Below are 18,458 nucleotides of genomic sequence, written 5' to 3'. Positions count from 1 at the left end.
GAAACAAATATTAAGAATGATTATTCTTATATTGCACTGTGATAATACAGAGAACACTAATTGATTCATGTCAGTCTCTTCTCTCCTGCAAAGTTAACTGCCAAGCACCACATACGTCTTCTAGGGCATGGGTGCTCAACCTGTGGCCCTCTAGCTGTTGCGGAACTACAAGTCCCATGAGGCATTGCTAGCTGCTGACAGTGGCATAGCCATGATGGGAGTTGTAGTTCTGCAACAGCTGGAGGGCCACAGGTTGAGCACCCAAGTTCTAGGGCAATCTGGATACGTTTTGTGTTGAAGTGAAGGAACTAGGACATCCAAAGCAAATACAAGGAGAACATATAAAGTCCTTACAAACAGGAGCCAGAGCTGTATACAGATTGGATGGTGTGTGGGACACTATAGGGTTGATTTACTAAAACTGGAGCACTCAGAATTTGGTGCGGCTGTGCGAGGTAGCCAATCAGCTTGTTCGATTAAGCTTTGGCAATAAAACCTGGAAGCTGATTGAGTTCAGTGCAGAGCTGCACCAGAATTTGCCCTGTTTAGTAAAGAACCCCATATATTTGGAATACAGTGCCTTGAAAAAGTATTCACACCCCTTGAAATTTACGCATTTTATCATCTTACAACCAAAAACGTAAATGTATTTTATTGGGATTTTATGTGATATACCAACACAAAGTGGCACATAATTGTGAAGTGAAAGGAAAATGATAAATGGTTTTCCACATTTTTTACAAATAAATATCTGAAAAGTGTGGCATGCATTTGTATTCAGCCTCCTTCACTCTGATATCCCTAACTAAAATCTTCATCATCAAGGCACTGTATGTGTTGTTGGACTTTTTTATATGAATTTGGGATTTGCACATTGATCAAGATTGGAAGGGACTTTATATTTACTTTTATGGGGATCACATTTTTCCTGATTTTATTTGTATTTAGTTTATATGATTTTATATTGATTTAATCATATTATTATGAGTTGTCACAGAGAGTTTTTATATCATTTATAAATTATCACTATTTAAGTACTATTACTAAAGTTTAAAGGAAGCGCTTCACCATTTAATATAATATATTGTATTTATTTATAATTCTATTGTGTTTTCCTCCCTGGGGACTTAAAACACATCATCGTCTGTTGGGGCAACCATTTTGGGGACCCTCCTTGAATGAGGGGCCAATTTAGACATAACTAATATCCTACCAGCATGTCTTTTGAGTGTGAGAAGAAACCCAGCCAAGCACAGGGAAAACATGCTTCATGCAGATAAGCCACTGTGCTACCCAATGTTGTATGGGGCTATACCGTGCCTTTGATGCCTCAAAAATGCAATTTTTTTCTCTTGAACATGTACCAGATTGTGGAAGGGGTGTAGACATAGATAGGATACTCCTTCAACAGGAATCAAAATGGATACACAATTTATCAGCTACCATGCACCCAGGCTTGAAGAAGTCCTTGAGTTTTAAGCCTTGTTTGTAGTAATTGTGCCATTGGTTTAGAAATGTAATATTTCTATGTAATATCTACTTTCAAATGTCTTATTTATTTGTAGTAAATTTTGTTATAATTCATTGTAAAATGTGGACTGTGATTGCTGATTACCACTTTGCGACGTCTGATTAACCTTTGGTACCATAGAAAAATTAATAAATTAAATCATTAAAATAACATTTTGTTCAATAAAGATTATATATGGTTTTGAATCTTTTCTTATTCAGTTTTGTTTATTTATTTTGTGGTTATTAGTGATGGCCGAACGGTTCGCCCGGCGGTCGTTTCGCGGCGAATTTCCGACATTCGCGGTCCGCACGTTCGAACGCCTTTTTCCGTCGTTCGCCGCGGCGGACTTACGTGTTTAATGTATACAAGAACTTTAACCTTTGGTGACACGTTTATCATGTGATACAGGACAGCCAATTGAGACATGACAGCACATGGACACTTGTACATTCCCCCTAACCTATAAATACACCCGATCCGGTGGCCATTTTACATTCTTTCTTCTGTTAAGATAGGGACAGGTTCCTGTGTGGAGTAGGGAGAGATAAACCACTAGCTATTTGGTACACAAAAGTTCTTTTCAGGACTGGTATAGGTGTTAGGTGTTGATAGGTTTGCTGTGCTGCTGATTCTTGCAGCAGCCTGAGTGTCTTTTGTTAGTTTAGAGAAAGGGAAAGGACGGTGTATGCTACAGGGACAGCCAGATTAGTCTTTCATCATCATCATCATCATCATCATCATTAGCTGTTACTATCAAGGTCCACAAAAGAGCTGTTCCAGTAACCACTAATCGTTCTCTTTTTTTGCCAATTTGTATAGGGACAGGAAGGAAGCAGTGTTGTCAGGCAGTGAGAGTAATTTTAAAGACTTGCTGTTATTATTAGTTCCACAAAGGTTCTTTTCAGGACTGGTATCAGTGGTACAGTAATAGGCTTGTACATGTATAATATTCTTTCTTCCAAATATAGAAAGGATATTATACTTGACTGCTGCCCTTCTGCTGCAGTCTGCTAAACATTCACAACTCACTTGTTCCACAAAAGTTCTTATAAGGACTGGTAACTTGGTATAGGGTGCTACGGTACATAGGCTTGAGTGCGGTACAGTCTGCTGTTCTGTAAGGACCGCTATCGGTCCACAATAGATAGGGTTGACGTGCACCACTGCTGACCGCTGCCCTATACTGCAGCAGTCCTTCAGCGGTATAGGGACTGACGTACAGTCTGCTAATCACTAACACACAACCTGCTTGTTCCACAAAAGTTCTTATAAGGACTGGTAACTTGGTATAGGGTGCTACGGTACATAGGCTTGAGTGCGGTACAGTCTGCTGTTCTGTAAGGACCGCTATCGGTCCACAATAGATAGGGTTGACGTGCACCACTGCTGACCGCTGCCCTATACTGCAGCAGTCCTTCAGCGGTATAGGGACTGACGTACAGTCTGCTAAAAACTAATACACAACCTGCTTGGTCCACAAAAGTTCTTATAAGGACTGGTAACTTGGTATAGGGTGCTACGGTACATAGGCTTGAGTGCGGTACAGTCTGCTGTTCTGTAAGGACCGCTATCGGTCCACAATAGATAGGGTTGACGTGCACCACTGCTGACCGCTCACCTATACTGCAGCAGTCCTTCAGCGGTATAGGGACTGACGTACAGTCTGCTAAACACTAATACACAACCTGCTTGTTCCACAAAAGTTCTTATAAGGACTGGTAACTTGGTATAGGGTGCTACGGTACATAGGCTTGAGTGCGGTACAGTCTGCTGTTCTGTAAGGACCGCTATCGGTCCACAATAGATAGGGTTGACGTGCACCACTGCTGACCGCTCACCTATACTGCAGCAGTCCTTCAGCGGTATAGGGACTGACGTACAGTCTGCTAATCACTAACACACAACCTGCTTGTTCCACAAAAGTTCTTATAAGGACTGGTAACTTGGTATAGGGTGCTACGGTACATAGGCTTGAGTGCGGTACAGTCTGCTGTTCTGTAAGGACCGCTATCGGTCCACAATAGATAGGGTTGACGTGCACCACTGCTGACCGCTCACCTATACTGCAGCAGTCCTTCAGCGGTATAGGGACTGACGTACAGTCTGCTAAACACTAATACACAACCTGCTTGTTCCACAAAAGTTCTTATAAGGACTGGTAACTTGGTATAGGGTGCTACGGTACATAGGCTTGAGTGCGGTACAGTCTGCTGTTCTGTAAGGACCGCTATCGGTCCACAATAGATAGGGTTGACGTGCACCACTGCTGACCGCTGCCCTATACTGCAGCAGTCCTTCAGCGGTATAGGGACTGACGTACAGTCTGCTAAACACTAATACACAACCTGCTTGGTCCACAAAAGTTCTTATAAGGACTGGTAACTTGGTATAGGGTGCTACGGTACATAGGCTTGAGTGCGGTACAGTCTGCTGTTCTGTAAGGACCGCTATCGGTCCACAATAGATAGGGTTGACGTGCACCACTGCTGACCGCTCACCTATACTGCAGCAGTCCTTCAGCGGTATAGGGACTGACGTACAGTCTGCTAATCACTAACACACAACCTGCTTGTTCCACAAAAGTTCTTATAAGGACTGGTAACTTGGTATAGGGTGCTACGGTACATAGGCTTGAGTGCGGTACAGTCTGCTGTTCTGTAAGGACCGCTATCGGTCCACAATAGATAGGGTTGACGTGCACCACTGCTGACCGCTGCCCTATACTGCAGCAGTCCTTCAGCGGTATAGGGACTGACGTACAGTCTGCTAAACACTAATACACAACCTGCTTGGTCCACAAAAGTTCTTATAAGGACTGGTAACTTGGTATAGGGTGCTACGGTACATAGGCTTGAGTGCGGTACAGTCTGCTGTTCTGTAAGGACCGCTATCGGTCCACAATAGATAGGGTTGACGTGCACCACTGCTGACCGCTGCCCTATACTGCAGCAGTCCTTCAGCGGTATAGGGACTGACGTACAGTCTGCTAAACACTAATACACAACCTGCTTGTTCCACAAAAGTTCTTATAAGGACTGGTAACTTGGTATAGGGTGCTACGGTACATAGGCTTGAGTGCGGTACAGTCTGCTGTTCTGTAAGGACCGCTATCGGTCCACAATAGATAGGGTTGACGTGCACCACTGCTGACCGCTGCCCTATACTGCAGCAGTCCTTCAGCGGTATAGGGACTGACGTACAGTCTGCTAAACACTAATACACAACCTGCTTGGTCCACAAAAGTTCTTATAAGGACTGGTAACTTGGTATAGGGTGCTACGGTACATAGGCTTGAGTGCGGTACAGTCTGCTGTTCTGTAAGGACCGCTATCGGTCCACAATAGATAGGGTTGACGTGCACCACTGCTGACCGCTCACCTATACTGCAGCAGTCCTTCAGCGGTATAGGGACTGACGTACAGTCTGCTAATCACTAACACACAACCTGCTTGTTCCACAAAAGTTCTTATAAGGACTGGTAACTTGGTATAGGGTGCTACGGTACATAGGCTTGAGTGCGGTACAGTCTGCTGTTCTGTAAGGACCGCTATCGGTCCACAATAGATAGGGTTGACGTGCACCACTGCTGACCGCTGCCCTATACTGCAGCAGTCCTTCAGCGGTATAGGGACTGACGTACAGTCTGCTAAACACTAATACACAACCTGCTTGGTCCACAAAAGTTCTTATAAGGACTGGTAACTTGGTATAGGGTGCTACGGTACATAGGCTTGAGTGCGGTACAGTCTGCTGTTCTGTAAGGACCGCTATCGGTCCACAATAGATAGGGTTGACGTGCACCACTGCTGACCGCTGCCCTATACTGCAGCAGTCCTTCAGCGGTATAGGGACTGACGTACAGTCTGCTAAACACTAATACACAACCTGCTTGGTCCACAAAAGTTCTTATAAGGACTGGTAACTTGGTATAGGGTGCTACGGTACATAGGCTTGAGTGCGGTACAGTCTGCTGTTCTGTAAGGACCGCTATCGGTCCACAATAGATAGGGTTGACGTGCACCACTGCTGACCGCTGCCCTATACTGCAGCAGTCCTTCAGCGGTATAGGGACTGACGTACAGTCTGCTAAACACTAATACACAACCTGCTTGGTCCACAAAAGTTCTTATAAGGACTGGTAACTTGGTATAGGGTGCTACGGTACATAGGCTTGAGTGCGGTACAGTCTGCTGTTCTGTAAGGACCGCTATAGGTCCACAATAGATAGGGTTGACGTGCACCACTGCTGACCGCTCACCTATACTGCAGCAGTCCTTCAGCGGTATAGGGACTAAGAGTTTTGTCACAGGGTCATTTAAAAAATGACATGCAGAGGAAGAGGCAGGCCCTTCCGCAGGGGTGGTAGGGGTAGGGCAGGAGCAACAGGCTTGAGCCAAAGTGGGAAGTTGCAGAAGGTGCGTTCAATTACTTTAAAGGATGCACCAGACTTGGTTGAGTGGCTCGCTCAGCCTTACTCTTCTGCACCCTCCTCATCCTCTCGATCTGCACCCTCTTCTTCACTCTCTGCTATGTGCACCCCCAAAGACACTACCACCAACAACACGACCACCACCACCACCACCACATACCTTCCGCTTGAGTCACTGGAATTATTTTCCGATCCATATCAAGAGGACATTTCTGATGCGCAGCCACTCTTGGTATTGGATCAGGAAGAGGAGGTAGCAACAAGCGCTACTCAGCAGTCTGACGCCAGTACCCAGATCAGCCCAAGGAGGAGGTTGGTCCCCGGTGTTGCTGCCTACTCCGAGATCTCTACTTATAGCGGTGGGGAAGGTGACGTTGATGATGACGTGTCTAGTGATGTCACGTGGGTGCCCACAAGAGAGGAAGAGGAGGGGAGTTCAGAGGGAGATATGGACCAGCAGATAGGGAGGAGAAGCAGCAATGACTTACATTGCACAGCAGGGACAAAGCAGACTGCAAATGTATCAGGAGCGAGTCATCGACCATGTACGGTCACATCTGGCGCTCCCAGGACACCGGCACATGGCTCCGCAGTGTGGGCTTTTTTTAACGTGTCCGCTGCTGACAATAGCGTTGCCATCTGCAATCTTTGCAGTCAACGCGTTAGTCGCGGTAAGCCCAATACTCACCTAGGGACGACCGCCTTAAGAAGGCACATGAGCAGCCATCACCGAGCCCAGTGGGAGCAACGGAACACACAAAGCCACACTGCAGGCTCTCACCGTCCAGCCTCGTCTTCTACTTCTCCTTCTCCTCTCTCCTCACAATTGTCCTCCACTCCACCTTCCATCACGCCAAGCTCACATTTTTCTGCAAAAAGGCAGGCTTCCGTGGGCCTAATGTTTGAGCGTAAAAAAATGATGATGCCGGATAACCCTCTTGCCCAACGGTTGGCGGCTGGCTTGTCAGAACTCATAGCCCGCCAACTACTGCCATATAAACTGGTGGACTCGGAGGCCTTTCGCAAATTTGTGGCCATTGGAACACCACAATGGAAGGTCCCAGGAAGGAAGTATTTCTCAGAGAAGGGCATCCCAGAGCTATATGGCCATGTTCAGCGGCAAGTGAATGTATCTCTGGCACACAGTGTCGGTGCCAAGATACATCTGACCACAGACACGTGGTCTAGCAAACACGGGCAGGGAAGGTATATCAGTTTTACTGCCCACTGGGTGAACCTTCTGACGGCCGTCAAGCATGTAACCCGTGGCACCCGTGTAGATTTGGTTTTACCGCCACGGATTGCATGCAGGCCTGACTCTTCTTCTCCTCCTCCTACTCCATCCTCCTCCCTCTCCTCCTCAGCTGCCTCCTCCTTTTCCGCTGCTAGCGTCTCTTCCACTGCACCGCCCAAGCTCCCCAGAACCTATTCCACATGCCAGGTGAGACGTTGCCATGCCGTGCTGCGTCTGTTGTGCCTGGAAGCAAAGAGCCACACTGGCCCGGCACTCCTTTCAGCTTTGCGTTCACAGGCAGATGAGTGGCTAACACCGCTCAATTTGACAGTTGGTAAAGTGGTGTGTGACAACGGTGCCAATCTGCTTAGCGCATTGAAACAGGGCAAAATCACGCACGTGCCGTGCATGGCACACGTCTTAAACTTGGTCGTGCAGCGATTCCTTGTCAAATACCCTGGGGTCCAGGACATCTTGCGGCAGGCAAGGAAAATCTCGGCCCATTTCAGAAGATCTTACACGGCCATGGCTCGCCTTGCTGACATTCAGCGGCGACACCATCTGCCGGTCAGACGTCTTATTTGCGATTGCCCGACGCGATGGAACTCAACCTTCTATATGCTTGATAGGCTGCTCCAGCAGAAACGTGCAGTTAACGTCTACCTGTATGAACTCTGCGAAAGAAACGGTTCTGGGGAGCTGGGTTTTTTTTCACCGCGCCAGTGGCTGCTCATGCGCGACACATGCAGACTTCTGCGGCCATTTGAGGAGATCACCAAACTGGTCAGTCGCAGCCATGGCGCCATCAGTGACATGGTACCTTATGCCTTCTTTCTGGAGCGTGCATTGCGTCGTGTCATTGATCAGGCTGTGGAGGAGCAGGAGCGGGAAGATGAGGAAGTCGCAATGCTGGATGAATTCCCAGGGGGGGCTACTCTATCTGAGACAAGTCAACAACAGGAGTCTGATGAGGAGTCAGAGGAGGATGGTGCCGGGGCGGATGAGCAGGAGCAAGAAGAGCATGCTTTAAACCTTTCTGGGATCCCTGTTGTGCGAGGATGGGGAGAGGAGAATGAAGAGGACGACATTATCCTGGATGATGAGCAGGAGCCAGGCCACCACACCGCTTCCACTTTAGTGCAAATGGGGGCCTTCATGCTCCAGTGTTTTAATAGGGACCCCCGTATAAAAAGCATGAGGGTCAAGGACCAGTACTGGGTGGCAACGTACTTAGACCCCCGGTACAAACACAAAATGGCGGAAATGTTACCGCCGTCGCAGAGGGCTGTCAGAATGCAGCACTTCCAGGCCTTGCTTCGAGAAATGCTGCATTCTGCTTTTGCGTGCGCTGGCAGAGGAGCAATTCCCACTCCCAGAGAAGGATTTGCGGGTACCAATCCAACAGCGCCTGCAAGAAGAGGCCGGTTTGAAGATGTGTTGGTGACTTCGGATATGAGGTCATTCTTTCAGCCGACCCATCGACAGGTGTCATCCGGATCCAGCATCAGGGAACGCCTAGACCGTCAGGTGTCCGACTACATTGGGTTAACGGCCGATGTGGACGCTCTGAGGAGTGATGAACCCCTAGACTACTGGGTGGGCAGGCTTGACCTCTGGCCAGAGCTTGCCCAATTTGCAATCGAACTGTTGGCTTGCCCCTCATCCAGTGTCCTGTCCGAAAGGACGTTCAGCGCAGCAGGGGGGATTGTGACCGATAAGCGTACTCGCCTAGCTCACCACAGTGTTAACTACCTCACATTTCTAAAAATGAATGAGGCATGGATCTCGGAGGAATTCAACACATGTGACCAGTAGACCATGTATATGTCTATAAACTATTTTTTTAATCAAGCACACAGACCTTCTTAATTCATTTGGCTCACTTCCTTGACCCAAAAAAGCACACCGTACTATATGCCCCTACCCTCCTCTTTGAAGAGGTTGAGCGGTGTCATATTTCTACTGGGGCTGCTTATGATATCCCTGTGCTGTGCTGACTTCCTCCTGGGGGTTCTTATTATGAAGGGATCACACTATCCCTGTGCTGTGCTGACTTCCTCCTGGGGGTTCTTATTATGAGGGGATCACACCATCCCTGTGCTGTGCTGACTTCCTCCTGGGGCTGCTTACGGTGCTGCTGTCAGTGCTGTATGTCACGGTGCTGCTGTCAGCGCTGTATGTCACGGTGCTGCTGTCAGCGCTGTATGTCACGGTGCTGCTGTCAGCGCTGTATGTCACGGTGCTGCTGTCAGCGCTGTATGTCACGGTGCTGCTGTCAGCGCTGTATGTCACGGTGCTGCTGTCAGCGCTGTATGTCACGGTGCTGCTGTCAGCGCTGTATGTCACGGTGCTGCTGTCAGCGCTGTATGTCACGGTGCTGCTGTCAGCGCTGTATGTCACGGTGCTGCTGTCAGCGCTGTATGTCACGGTGCTGCTGTCAGCGCTGTATGTCACGGTGCTGCTGTCAGTGCTCTGTATTACGGTGCTGCTGTCAGATGCCTCTATCACGGTGCATGTGTCATTCCGGTATGTCACGCTGCTGGTGATCATCTCCTGCACCCTCTTCTTTGCCTACCCTGGTCCCTGACCTTCCCTCTCCTCCATTGCCTTCATTAGCTCCATAGTCCTGAATTGTTAGAACAATTTCCCAAATAAAATAAAAATGCTTGTAGTTATCGATCCCAAATTCACCTCATACATGTATTATGTCATTGTCCAGATGGTGGGACTACGTTTTACCCCCTAATAATTACCACGTGGCCGCAAATTCGACATGAAGGTTTGCAAAGTTCGCCTCCCATTGAAGTCAATGGGGCCCGCGGCGAACGGTCGGTTTCGCGAACGTTTGGGTCCGTTCGCATTTCGCGTTCGCGAAACGTCCCGTCGGAAGTTCGTCCATCACTAGTGGTTATTATCTGCGGACTAGATGCATCATATGGGCACCCAAGGCGTTCTCCTAGTTTATGAGTGCCGATGCGTCCAGCTTCTTTGGAATTCCCTGTTTAATTTTTTGTTTTTTTTGTCAACAGGCTTTTTAGCATTTATTTTTCCATTCTTTGCCTAGATTGACCTTTTTGTCCCCTTCCGACTACCATAGTACCGTACAGGAAGTTGGTGGATTAGCGATCCCTCACTTCCTGTCTAGTACCTTCCAGGAAGTTGGTGGATTACTCTATGCGATCCCTCACTTCCTGTCTGGCTATCTGTGGTTGCCGTGATGTAATTTCCGGTGTGCCGGATTGGAGCTTGGTGTAACTTCCTATGCGACCGGTTTCCTCTGAATTCAGCCAATGATATGTCCTCAGACTGTTTTGGGCCAAATTTCTGGCGCCAAACGATCTGGAGGGGAATATATAAGGAAGGCAGCTTCCATTCAGTGTTAGGCTTGATCCACAGAAGGAAGGAAGGTTTGTTTGATGCCTCAGTAAACAACAGGTTTACTATATCTAGACTTGATGCCTATTGATGACAATTCTTTATATTGAAACTTAGCCCCTTTTCCTTTTTCTGTTTTTTCTTTTTCTCTTTTTTTTTTTTTTCTCTTTCTTCAGGCTATTTTTGAAGCATTTTGGAAGTGTTTCTGAAAGGGTAGATTTCTAGCCGATATTTATTCATCTTGAAAATTCTTTAAGGTAGACTTTTTTATAGTTGAGATTTTTTGTTTTTTGATCTTATTGAACATTTATTGATTTTATATACATATACCTTCTGACCTAGATGGATTATTAGATCTTCGCAAACATGCTATCTCTCTCTATGATGCTGTCAAATGGTCCTGCCTTGCTTTTCCATAGTTTTGAATGATCATTGTTCTTTTTAAGGTTGGTACCAGATCAGAGCATGCATTTTGTTTGTTAGCACACCGTCCTATATTTAACTATTTATTCAATTTGGGTTTTTTTTTGTTGTTTTTTTACATATATTTACTTTGTATAATTGTTTGTTTTCATATACATCTTTTTTTATTGTAGTGATCAGCCCACACCTACAGTGTTCATTGCAAAATAATCTCCTGAGGAAGCCTTAACAGGCGAAACATGTAGAGATAACAATTTACACATATAGTGATATCTGTTACTGATCAATTTATCCTTGTTTATGGATTTTTTTTATTGAACAAAATTGATATTTTTCTATATATATTTCTCCTTTTGTATATGTATGCGCTTAAAAAGTACCAAAAAATTTATTTTCTGTGTTTTACCCAATGTTTTAGTGGCTGCTATCTTAGAAAAGGGAATGTTCACTTAGCTTAGAAAACAAGCTGAAGTGTTGCCTTTTTCAGCTCTATGCCATCATGTAATTTTTTTACAAACCCACTCTGAGCTTTAATGTAAAAGTTATTCAGGTGATCACTTTTAAAGTATTCTCGGGTGCTGCCCCCCAGTTGGCCCTTCCCCTTTGTGGTCCTGGTAGCCTAGTCCCTATTTTTAACACTGTAGCGCCTACAAAGCACCCCAGTGTGAAAAGGGTCTAAGATATCACGGATACAGCCCATGCCTATCAGAAAACATGTATCGGGACTGTGAACTAAAAGAAGAAGCAGCACAATGATGAGCTCATCTATCAGTCACTCTGCTTTCTCCCCCTATCAGCATGCTTCTTATCAAAGCCTCCTTTTGCTGCTTCTTTTTACACTTCAGCCCTGCTGTATAGGGATTGCAAGAGGCTGATGCCAGGACAAGATCAGATACTTAAAATGTTTCCATTTAATTATATAATAATGATCGCAGGACTACGTTAATGTGTGTCTTTTATATTTGTCTAGAGTTCAGCTTTAAAAATGTGTTTCTTTTTTCCAAAGCAGGTCTTAAAATTGTTCTCATAAATCTGAAGGCTATAGTTCAAAACAATTCTCCCCGCGTAATGTGCACAGTGAGTAATGACCATAATAAATTCTGAATTAAAGGCCAACTGCCTGTAGATTAGTTTTATGCAAATGAATTAAAAATGTTTGCGAGTTTATATGGGAATGAAGATATATAACAATAAATGAAAGGCAGTATTTTATTTGCTGTATTCTCTGTTATTGTGCTGAAAACATACTGGTGTGGTATTACTTCTATTGTTTAATAGTAAATGTATGCCTTTTGCATTATGTATATTGGCTTATGAATGATATAAAATATAAACCTAGTGAACATACACAATTGTGTACCTATAGGCCCCTTTCATACGTCAGCGGTAAAACGGTGCTATTTTTATCGCCGCTTTACCGCCATTTTATCAGCGGCTAGCGGGGCGGTTTTACCCCAATGCTGGCAGCCAAGAAGGGGTTAAAAACCACCGCAAAGCACTGCTGCAGCAGCACTTTGTCGATGGTTTAGCCGCGCTACCCCATTGATTTCACTGGGCAGGAGCGGTGTATACATAGTCTCATTTGGTCTGATCTATATAGTTGTGTATATAAAATGCACTTTTTATCTTTGAATAAGTGTTTTTCAGTGCTAAACCTTTCATACAATTTCTAAATTGCTGCATTTTTTTTTAAGTCAATATAAAGGAATATTAGTGGTATAAAAAGCACTTGTGGATTAAATTAACCCTTTTTGTTGGGTTAATTCTCCTTTTAAGGGGGTGTGACAGGGGGCATGTCCTATGCCTACATACATACATTTGCTAGTAGGTGTCCCTCATTCCCATCTCAAAATGTTGGGAGGTATGGTTGTATAACAATATTTAAGTTTCAATGAAATAAAACGTGATTATTTTAAGTTGAATTGTGATAAAATGTAAACATGTAATGCTGCATGTGCTGCTTGGATTTTAGATGAGTTTGCATATTATGATGCAGTGTGTATATGCACTGTCAGTGTCAGGATCCTAGAGTTATAACCTCAGGGGTGCAATCCCTGCTTGAATGGTTGAGCCTGAATCATACTTTGCTCAGTCTAAAGCTGGTCGTACCCTAGTAGAATTCTCAAAATTTTTAGTTTTAAGACTGTTCATTCGATTTTCTAATCATTAGTGGGGTCAAACAACCTCCGTTTTCAACCGCAGTGACCAGAACATCTAAGAGAGCAGGATGGAATTTTTTTTTGGAATGCACACATTTATAATGCCCTGTACACGTGGTCAGACATTCTGACCACAAAATCCGTCTGATTTTTTCCAGCGGACTTTGGCCGAAACTTGTGATGCATACACACGGTCGGACAAAGTTGCCGGAAAATCCGATCGTTTGGAACAAGGTGACGTTCGTTGCGTACGATGGGACTACGTAGAAGCTAGTAGCCAGTAGCTTTGGTCTCATAATTTAATCAGAGCATGCGTGGCACTTTGTCCGTCGGAATTCTCTACAAACGATTGGAAAAAGTCTGATCGGATTTTGTTGTCGGAAAATTTTACATCCAGCTGTCAAACTTTTTTCGTCGGGATTTCCGATGGAAAAAGTTCGATAGAGCCCACACACGATTGGATTTTCTGACAACATAATTTGATCGGACCTTTTCCGTCAGAAATTCCCGACCGTGTGTACAGGACATAACAGTGCATGGTTTTTATTTAAGAAATTACATTCGCTTCGAATTCGCATGTTCAAAGCAAATAAAATGTTGAAGTACTTTTGAACAACATTGAATGTTCTGAGAATTTTCATATGAATGTTCATACAAATATTTACATTGAAGTTCCTTCAAAAATCTACTAGTGTATGGTCAGCTTTAACTAGAAAACCTTGATTCTCATCTAAGCCAATCCTTTAAAAGAGAGAGTATACTATAGGAGTAAAATAGACTTTAGCTGCAAGGTATGCCCTTGGCTCTATTCTTCTCCAGAAAGCAAACCATACCTCAGGAGTATACTGAATACCTATTACCAGACCTATAAACTGAACCTTTATTATAAAATCACTTTAATCCTCACCATATATTAGGTAATGCACAGGTTACTGACTTAGAGCCGGTTCACACTGCGGGCGATGCGAGGCGACACGACTCGCCTCGCCGCGCTCTCGCAAGTCGCCCCCGTTCTGTACAATGGAACCGTTCTGAGAGGAGCGACTCGAGTCGCTCCGAAAAAAAAGGTTCCTGTACTACTTCTGGGCGACCTGGGGGCGACTTGCATTGACTTCTATACAGAAGTCATCTGCAAGTTGCCGCTGATTTCGCGGCAGGTCGCGGCGAGGCAAGTCGGTGTTGCTTCGCATCGCCTGCAGTGTGAACCGGCCCTTACTTGACTTGAAGTTGTGCATAAGACTGGCCAAACAGTAGTACAATTTGTTTTGAACGTAATTTTTGGAACTTCTATTCGATTTTATAATGGTTGTTGGGGTCAAATAGATTTTTTTCAACTGTAGTGACACGAAAATATAGAAGAGCAAGATTTTTTTCACGAAAATCTAAGGCAGGCCATACATTAAGCAATTTTATTTCCTGCATCCACGGGTTGCAGGAAAGAAAATCGTTCAATTTCCCCATCAACACATTCAGTGTTGATGGAGAAATCACTCCAGTGGAGCTATTGTATTTTGACAGCATAAAGTGTGGTCTATGTTTGGGAAAAATTTTACATGTTGTAATCTGCAGGTTCTATGCACAAAAGCAACCTGTTTAACGTGTCTAGGATTCTATTCAAGTAGCAGGTCTGGATACATTTTTAAGTGCATTTCAACAATATTAGTTGACGCAATGATGGCAAAATCTGACACTCAATTTTTCAGAATTTCTCTATGAACCTTTAAATGAAGTTCCACTAATGTATGACCAGCTTTACAATACACTCAACATGGTATTTAAAGAGGAGCTCCAGTAATTTTTGTTAAAAGTCAGCGGCTACAGTTTTTGTAGCCACTGACTCTTAACCTCCCTGGCGGTAATCCCGAGTGTGCCTCTGTGAAAAATTTCAGTACCATTAGCGGTAACCCCGAGCCACACTCGGGATTGCATTGCAGAATACTGGTGCAGTGTACTTACCTTGTCACCAGGATCCTGCAATGACCCTCCACTGTGTCTGTGGGCTGTGTCCTCCGCCCCAATGTCCTGTGTGACGGGCTCTGTTCCCTGTGAGCTTTGCAATGCATGGGGGCGGAGCCCGGTGGCAAATTCAAAAAGTGCACAAAATATAACATACAGTACACTGTAATCTTACAGATTACATTACTGCATCAAATCATTTCAACTCCCTTTTGTCCCTAGTACTTTGTCCAATGCCCTGCCTGCACTTTTATATTATAAATACTGTTCGTTCTGCCTGGAAACTTGAGATTGTCCATGGCAACCAAAAAGGGTCCCTTTATGTCAAAAGTAGTTTTAGACCAGCTAGAAAACAGCTATAGTAAATTAGAACATTTGCAGAATTGAGCGATAGTGAATCGTGAGGAAATTCATTTTATTATTATATTATTTTTTATAATTATTTATAGTTATTTATTATATTATAATTTATGATTTCATGTTTCAAACTTTATCATACCTGGGATGTCTACTAGACACCTGTTTGGACAGGCCTACAATATAAAACCCCAAATTTCTATGCAAAACAATGTACTACATTGAGATGCAAAAATCTGACATAATCATCACAATCCTGTCTCAGGATCCAGCAATCTGCTTACCCAAGCCATTCTTTCCATCTGTGTTCTGTCCCAGGTGGCGGCATTTCAGCTGTGGGCACCCAGTTGTGGCAGCTTGCAGCTTCAGAGCTGGGTGCCCACTGCGCATGTGTGAGACTGTGCATTGTAAATGGTCCCCCAGTATTCTGGAATCTGTGACATGTCCCAAAAGACTGCGGGGAAGGAGGAGAGGAGAACTTCTGCTTGGGTCACCTAGGCAATCCGAGCGAAAGTTGAAATGGGTACCTATCAAATCCAGGTACCCGCTCTCCCCTCTCAAGAAAAAGTGCCATTTGGGGAAGAGGCGGGGGGAAGAAGTCCTTAAAGAGAATCTTCTGCTTTTTGAGTGGAACATTGCTTTAACAAAAAATTTACAGAGCAGTAGACATGTGCAATTCGTTTCATTCAGAATACGTTTTTTAACGAATTTCACCAAAAACCTGTTTAATGAATTTTTCCGAATATTAAAAAAATTGTAAATTCGTACATTTGCATGTTCATACATTCATACATACATAAATTAGTAAATTAGTCAATTCTGAAATTTGTAAATCTGAAATAATACTTAACTAATAACTTAACTACTACTAACTATTAAATTATAGGTATTATAGGTATTGTAATTTCCTTTTAAATTTGGCTTTTAGTGAACGTAACAAATACAAAATTATCCGATGTAATGCATGCCGTATCCAAACGAATGGAACGTAATGAATTAATAATAATAAATAACAATAATAATAACTTTTTTTATTATTATTATTTATTGTTAATTTGTTCCGTTCCATTTGTTTAGATGCGGCATTCGTTATTTCGGATAATTCGTAACTTTGGATAAATTCGTATTCGTTATGTTCACTAACAACCAAATTTGAAAGGAAATTACAATACCTATAATTTAATAGTTACTATTTCAGATTTTCGAATTTCAAATTTACGTATGTGCGAATGTATGAATTTATGAATACACAAATTTACAAATTTACGAATTCACAAATGTACGAATGTGTGAATGTACGAATTTACTAATTGCGATCATAACAAATGACCTGAAAAACAAAACAAAAAAAATAAAAAATGAAACAACAGCAAAAACTAACACATTTTTTGCCAGTGCTCATGTCTATAGAGCAGTGATATGCAGTAACCAATGGTGACTAATCAGACATCAGGTTTCAGCATCTTAGGTTGGGCAAGCAACTGGAAGCTGATTTGCTATTGTGGATTAATAGCACTGCCTTTTTCTACTACAGTATCACATAAAAGTCAAAGTAAAGAATAATGGTGATGAAATAAACCAAAAGAATCCAGAAGAGTCTCTGCCAAAGAGCTTACAATTTAAGGTCTCCAACTCATGTTCCTACATACACATACTAGGGCCAGTTTAGAAAGGAGCCAACTAACCTACCGGCATGCCTCTAGAGTGCGGAAGGAAAGCAGAAGCATAGGAAGAATCCATGCAAACATAGAAAAAACATGCAAACTTCATGCAGGTAGTGTCAGGGTTGAGAATCAATTACCCTAATGCTGCCAGACGGAAGTGCTAACCACTAAGTCACTATGCTACCCCATTAGATAAATTATAGGTTTATTGTAATTTATTCTATGTGTTGGACATTTTGTACCACATTACAAGTAATATTTTGCTTAAAATAGTCAGTAGATGCATATTTCTGTAATACATATATAACATAGTTACGATTAGGCTTATGAAGCTTTAAAGTGAAGAAAAGTGAATTCTGGTTGCTATGATTTACTATACTTTGTGCGTTGTCAATGCACTTTGTGCTGCCTTGCTTAACAACTGCTGTTATGAGAGAAACATGGGGCTGGTGTCCTTAAAATGCTGTATGAACAATGCTGGTGTCCTTAAAATGCCTTTTTGCCTGGCTGTGTCTGGGTTCAGTATTCCAGAAACAAAACCTGAAAGAAGTTTGCAGAACATGGGTACCATAAAAACATTGGGATTCTCTATCTGTATAATTGTTCCCAATTAGTGTCTCAGATAGTACTCAAACCAAGCAGCCTCATGGCAGCCAAGCAACTAGCATTTTCAGAAAAAGATGTTAAAATTGCAGCTGACATATTTAAAGGTTTCCTTTAAACAAACCAGACTCGGTATCTTTACAGTGTTAGGTTTAAGAAAGTTGCGGAAACTCACCCGTAAGCTCCTGGGTACAGCAGAGGAGCAGAGAAGAGGTTGCTAGCAGCAGCAGCTGCCCAATTCTTAGTGTCATCATATCATAGGCTCACACAGCACTCCTCCCCAGGTCTTAAAGTTCTTGGCTCAGGCAGATGTGTCTCCTTCTCTTAGCACTTCTAAAACAAAGCAAGAGCAGAAAACCCTTTTTTATCAGAAGCAAAGCGTCATTTTCCTGTGGGCAGCCCATTCATATATAACTGCTTGGCAGGATGGTGTACACACACACTGTGACGGCCACTGGAGTGACTCATGGCCGAGATCTGTGACTTCCAGCTGCTAGCAAGCACCTCTTCTGACACAATGTTCTGAATACTAGGAAAGTTCTAAAAATTGAACTGCCCGCCTGGCTTGTCTTTTTGTGTCTGACAAGTGGAAAAAAGGCGGGCGGTGTCGTAGTGTGACTTTAAATATGGGATAAGAGATAGCAAGGATGTAAATGTATAAGCAGTTCTTCAGTGCCTTGTTGCACTAAGTCGCTGGTATGTCAAAACGTGCAATGTGACAAAACAAATTTTAGCACAACACTTT

At 43.6% G+C, this 18,458-nt stretch overlaps 1 protein-coding gene across 4 annotated transcripts in view; it reads right to left on the bottom strand.

The window, feature by feature from the left end:
* The window catches only part of SUSD1 (sushi domain containing 1), a 321,740-nt gene extending 303,483 nt beyond the window's left edge, over nt 1-18,257 (bottom strand). For 3 of the 4 annotated variants that reach the window (XM_077475342.1, XM_077475344.1, XM_077475345.1), the window contains exon 1: nt 17,889-18,256. In XM_077475342.1, the coding sequence (XP_077331468.1) occupies nt 17,889-17,967 (79 nt within the window). In that variant the 5' untranslated portion in view covers nt 17,968-18,256. Of the gene's footprint in view, nt 1-17,888 lie in introns of all 4 variants that reach the window. The other variant, XM_077475343.1, reaches the window with a different exon arrangement.
* Between the last annotated feature and the right edge of the window lie 201 nt (nt 18,258-18,458).

This window comes from Lithobates pipiens, unplaced genomic scaffold, assembly GCF_037356315.1.
Source record: "Lithobates pipiens isolate NorthernLeopardFrog02 unplaced genomic scaffold, aLitPip1_a1.2 Scaffold_13, whole genome shotgun sequence".
In the NCBI taxonomy this organism is placed as follows: domain Eukaryota; kingdom Metazoa; phylum Chordata; class Amphibia; order Anura; family Ranidae; genus Lithobates; species Lithobates pipiens.
This window is presented reverse-complemented; position numbering and strand designations above follow the sequence as displayed.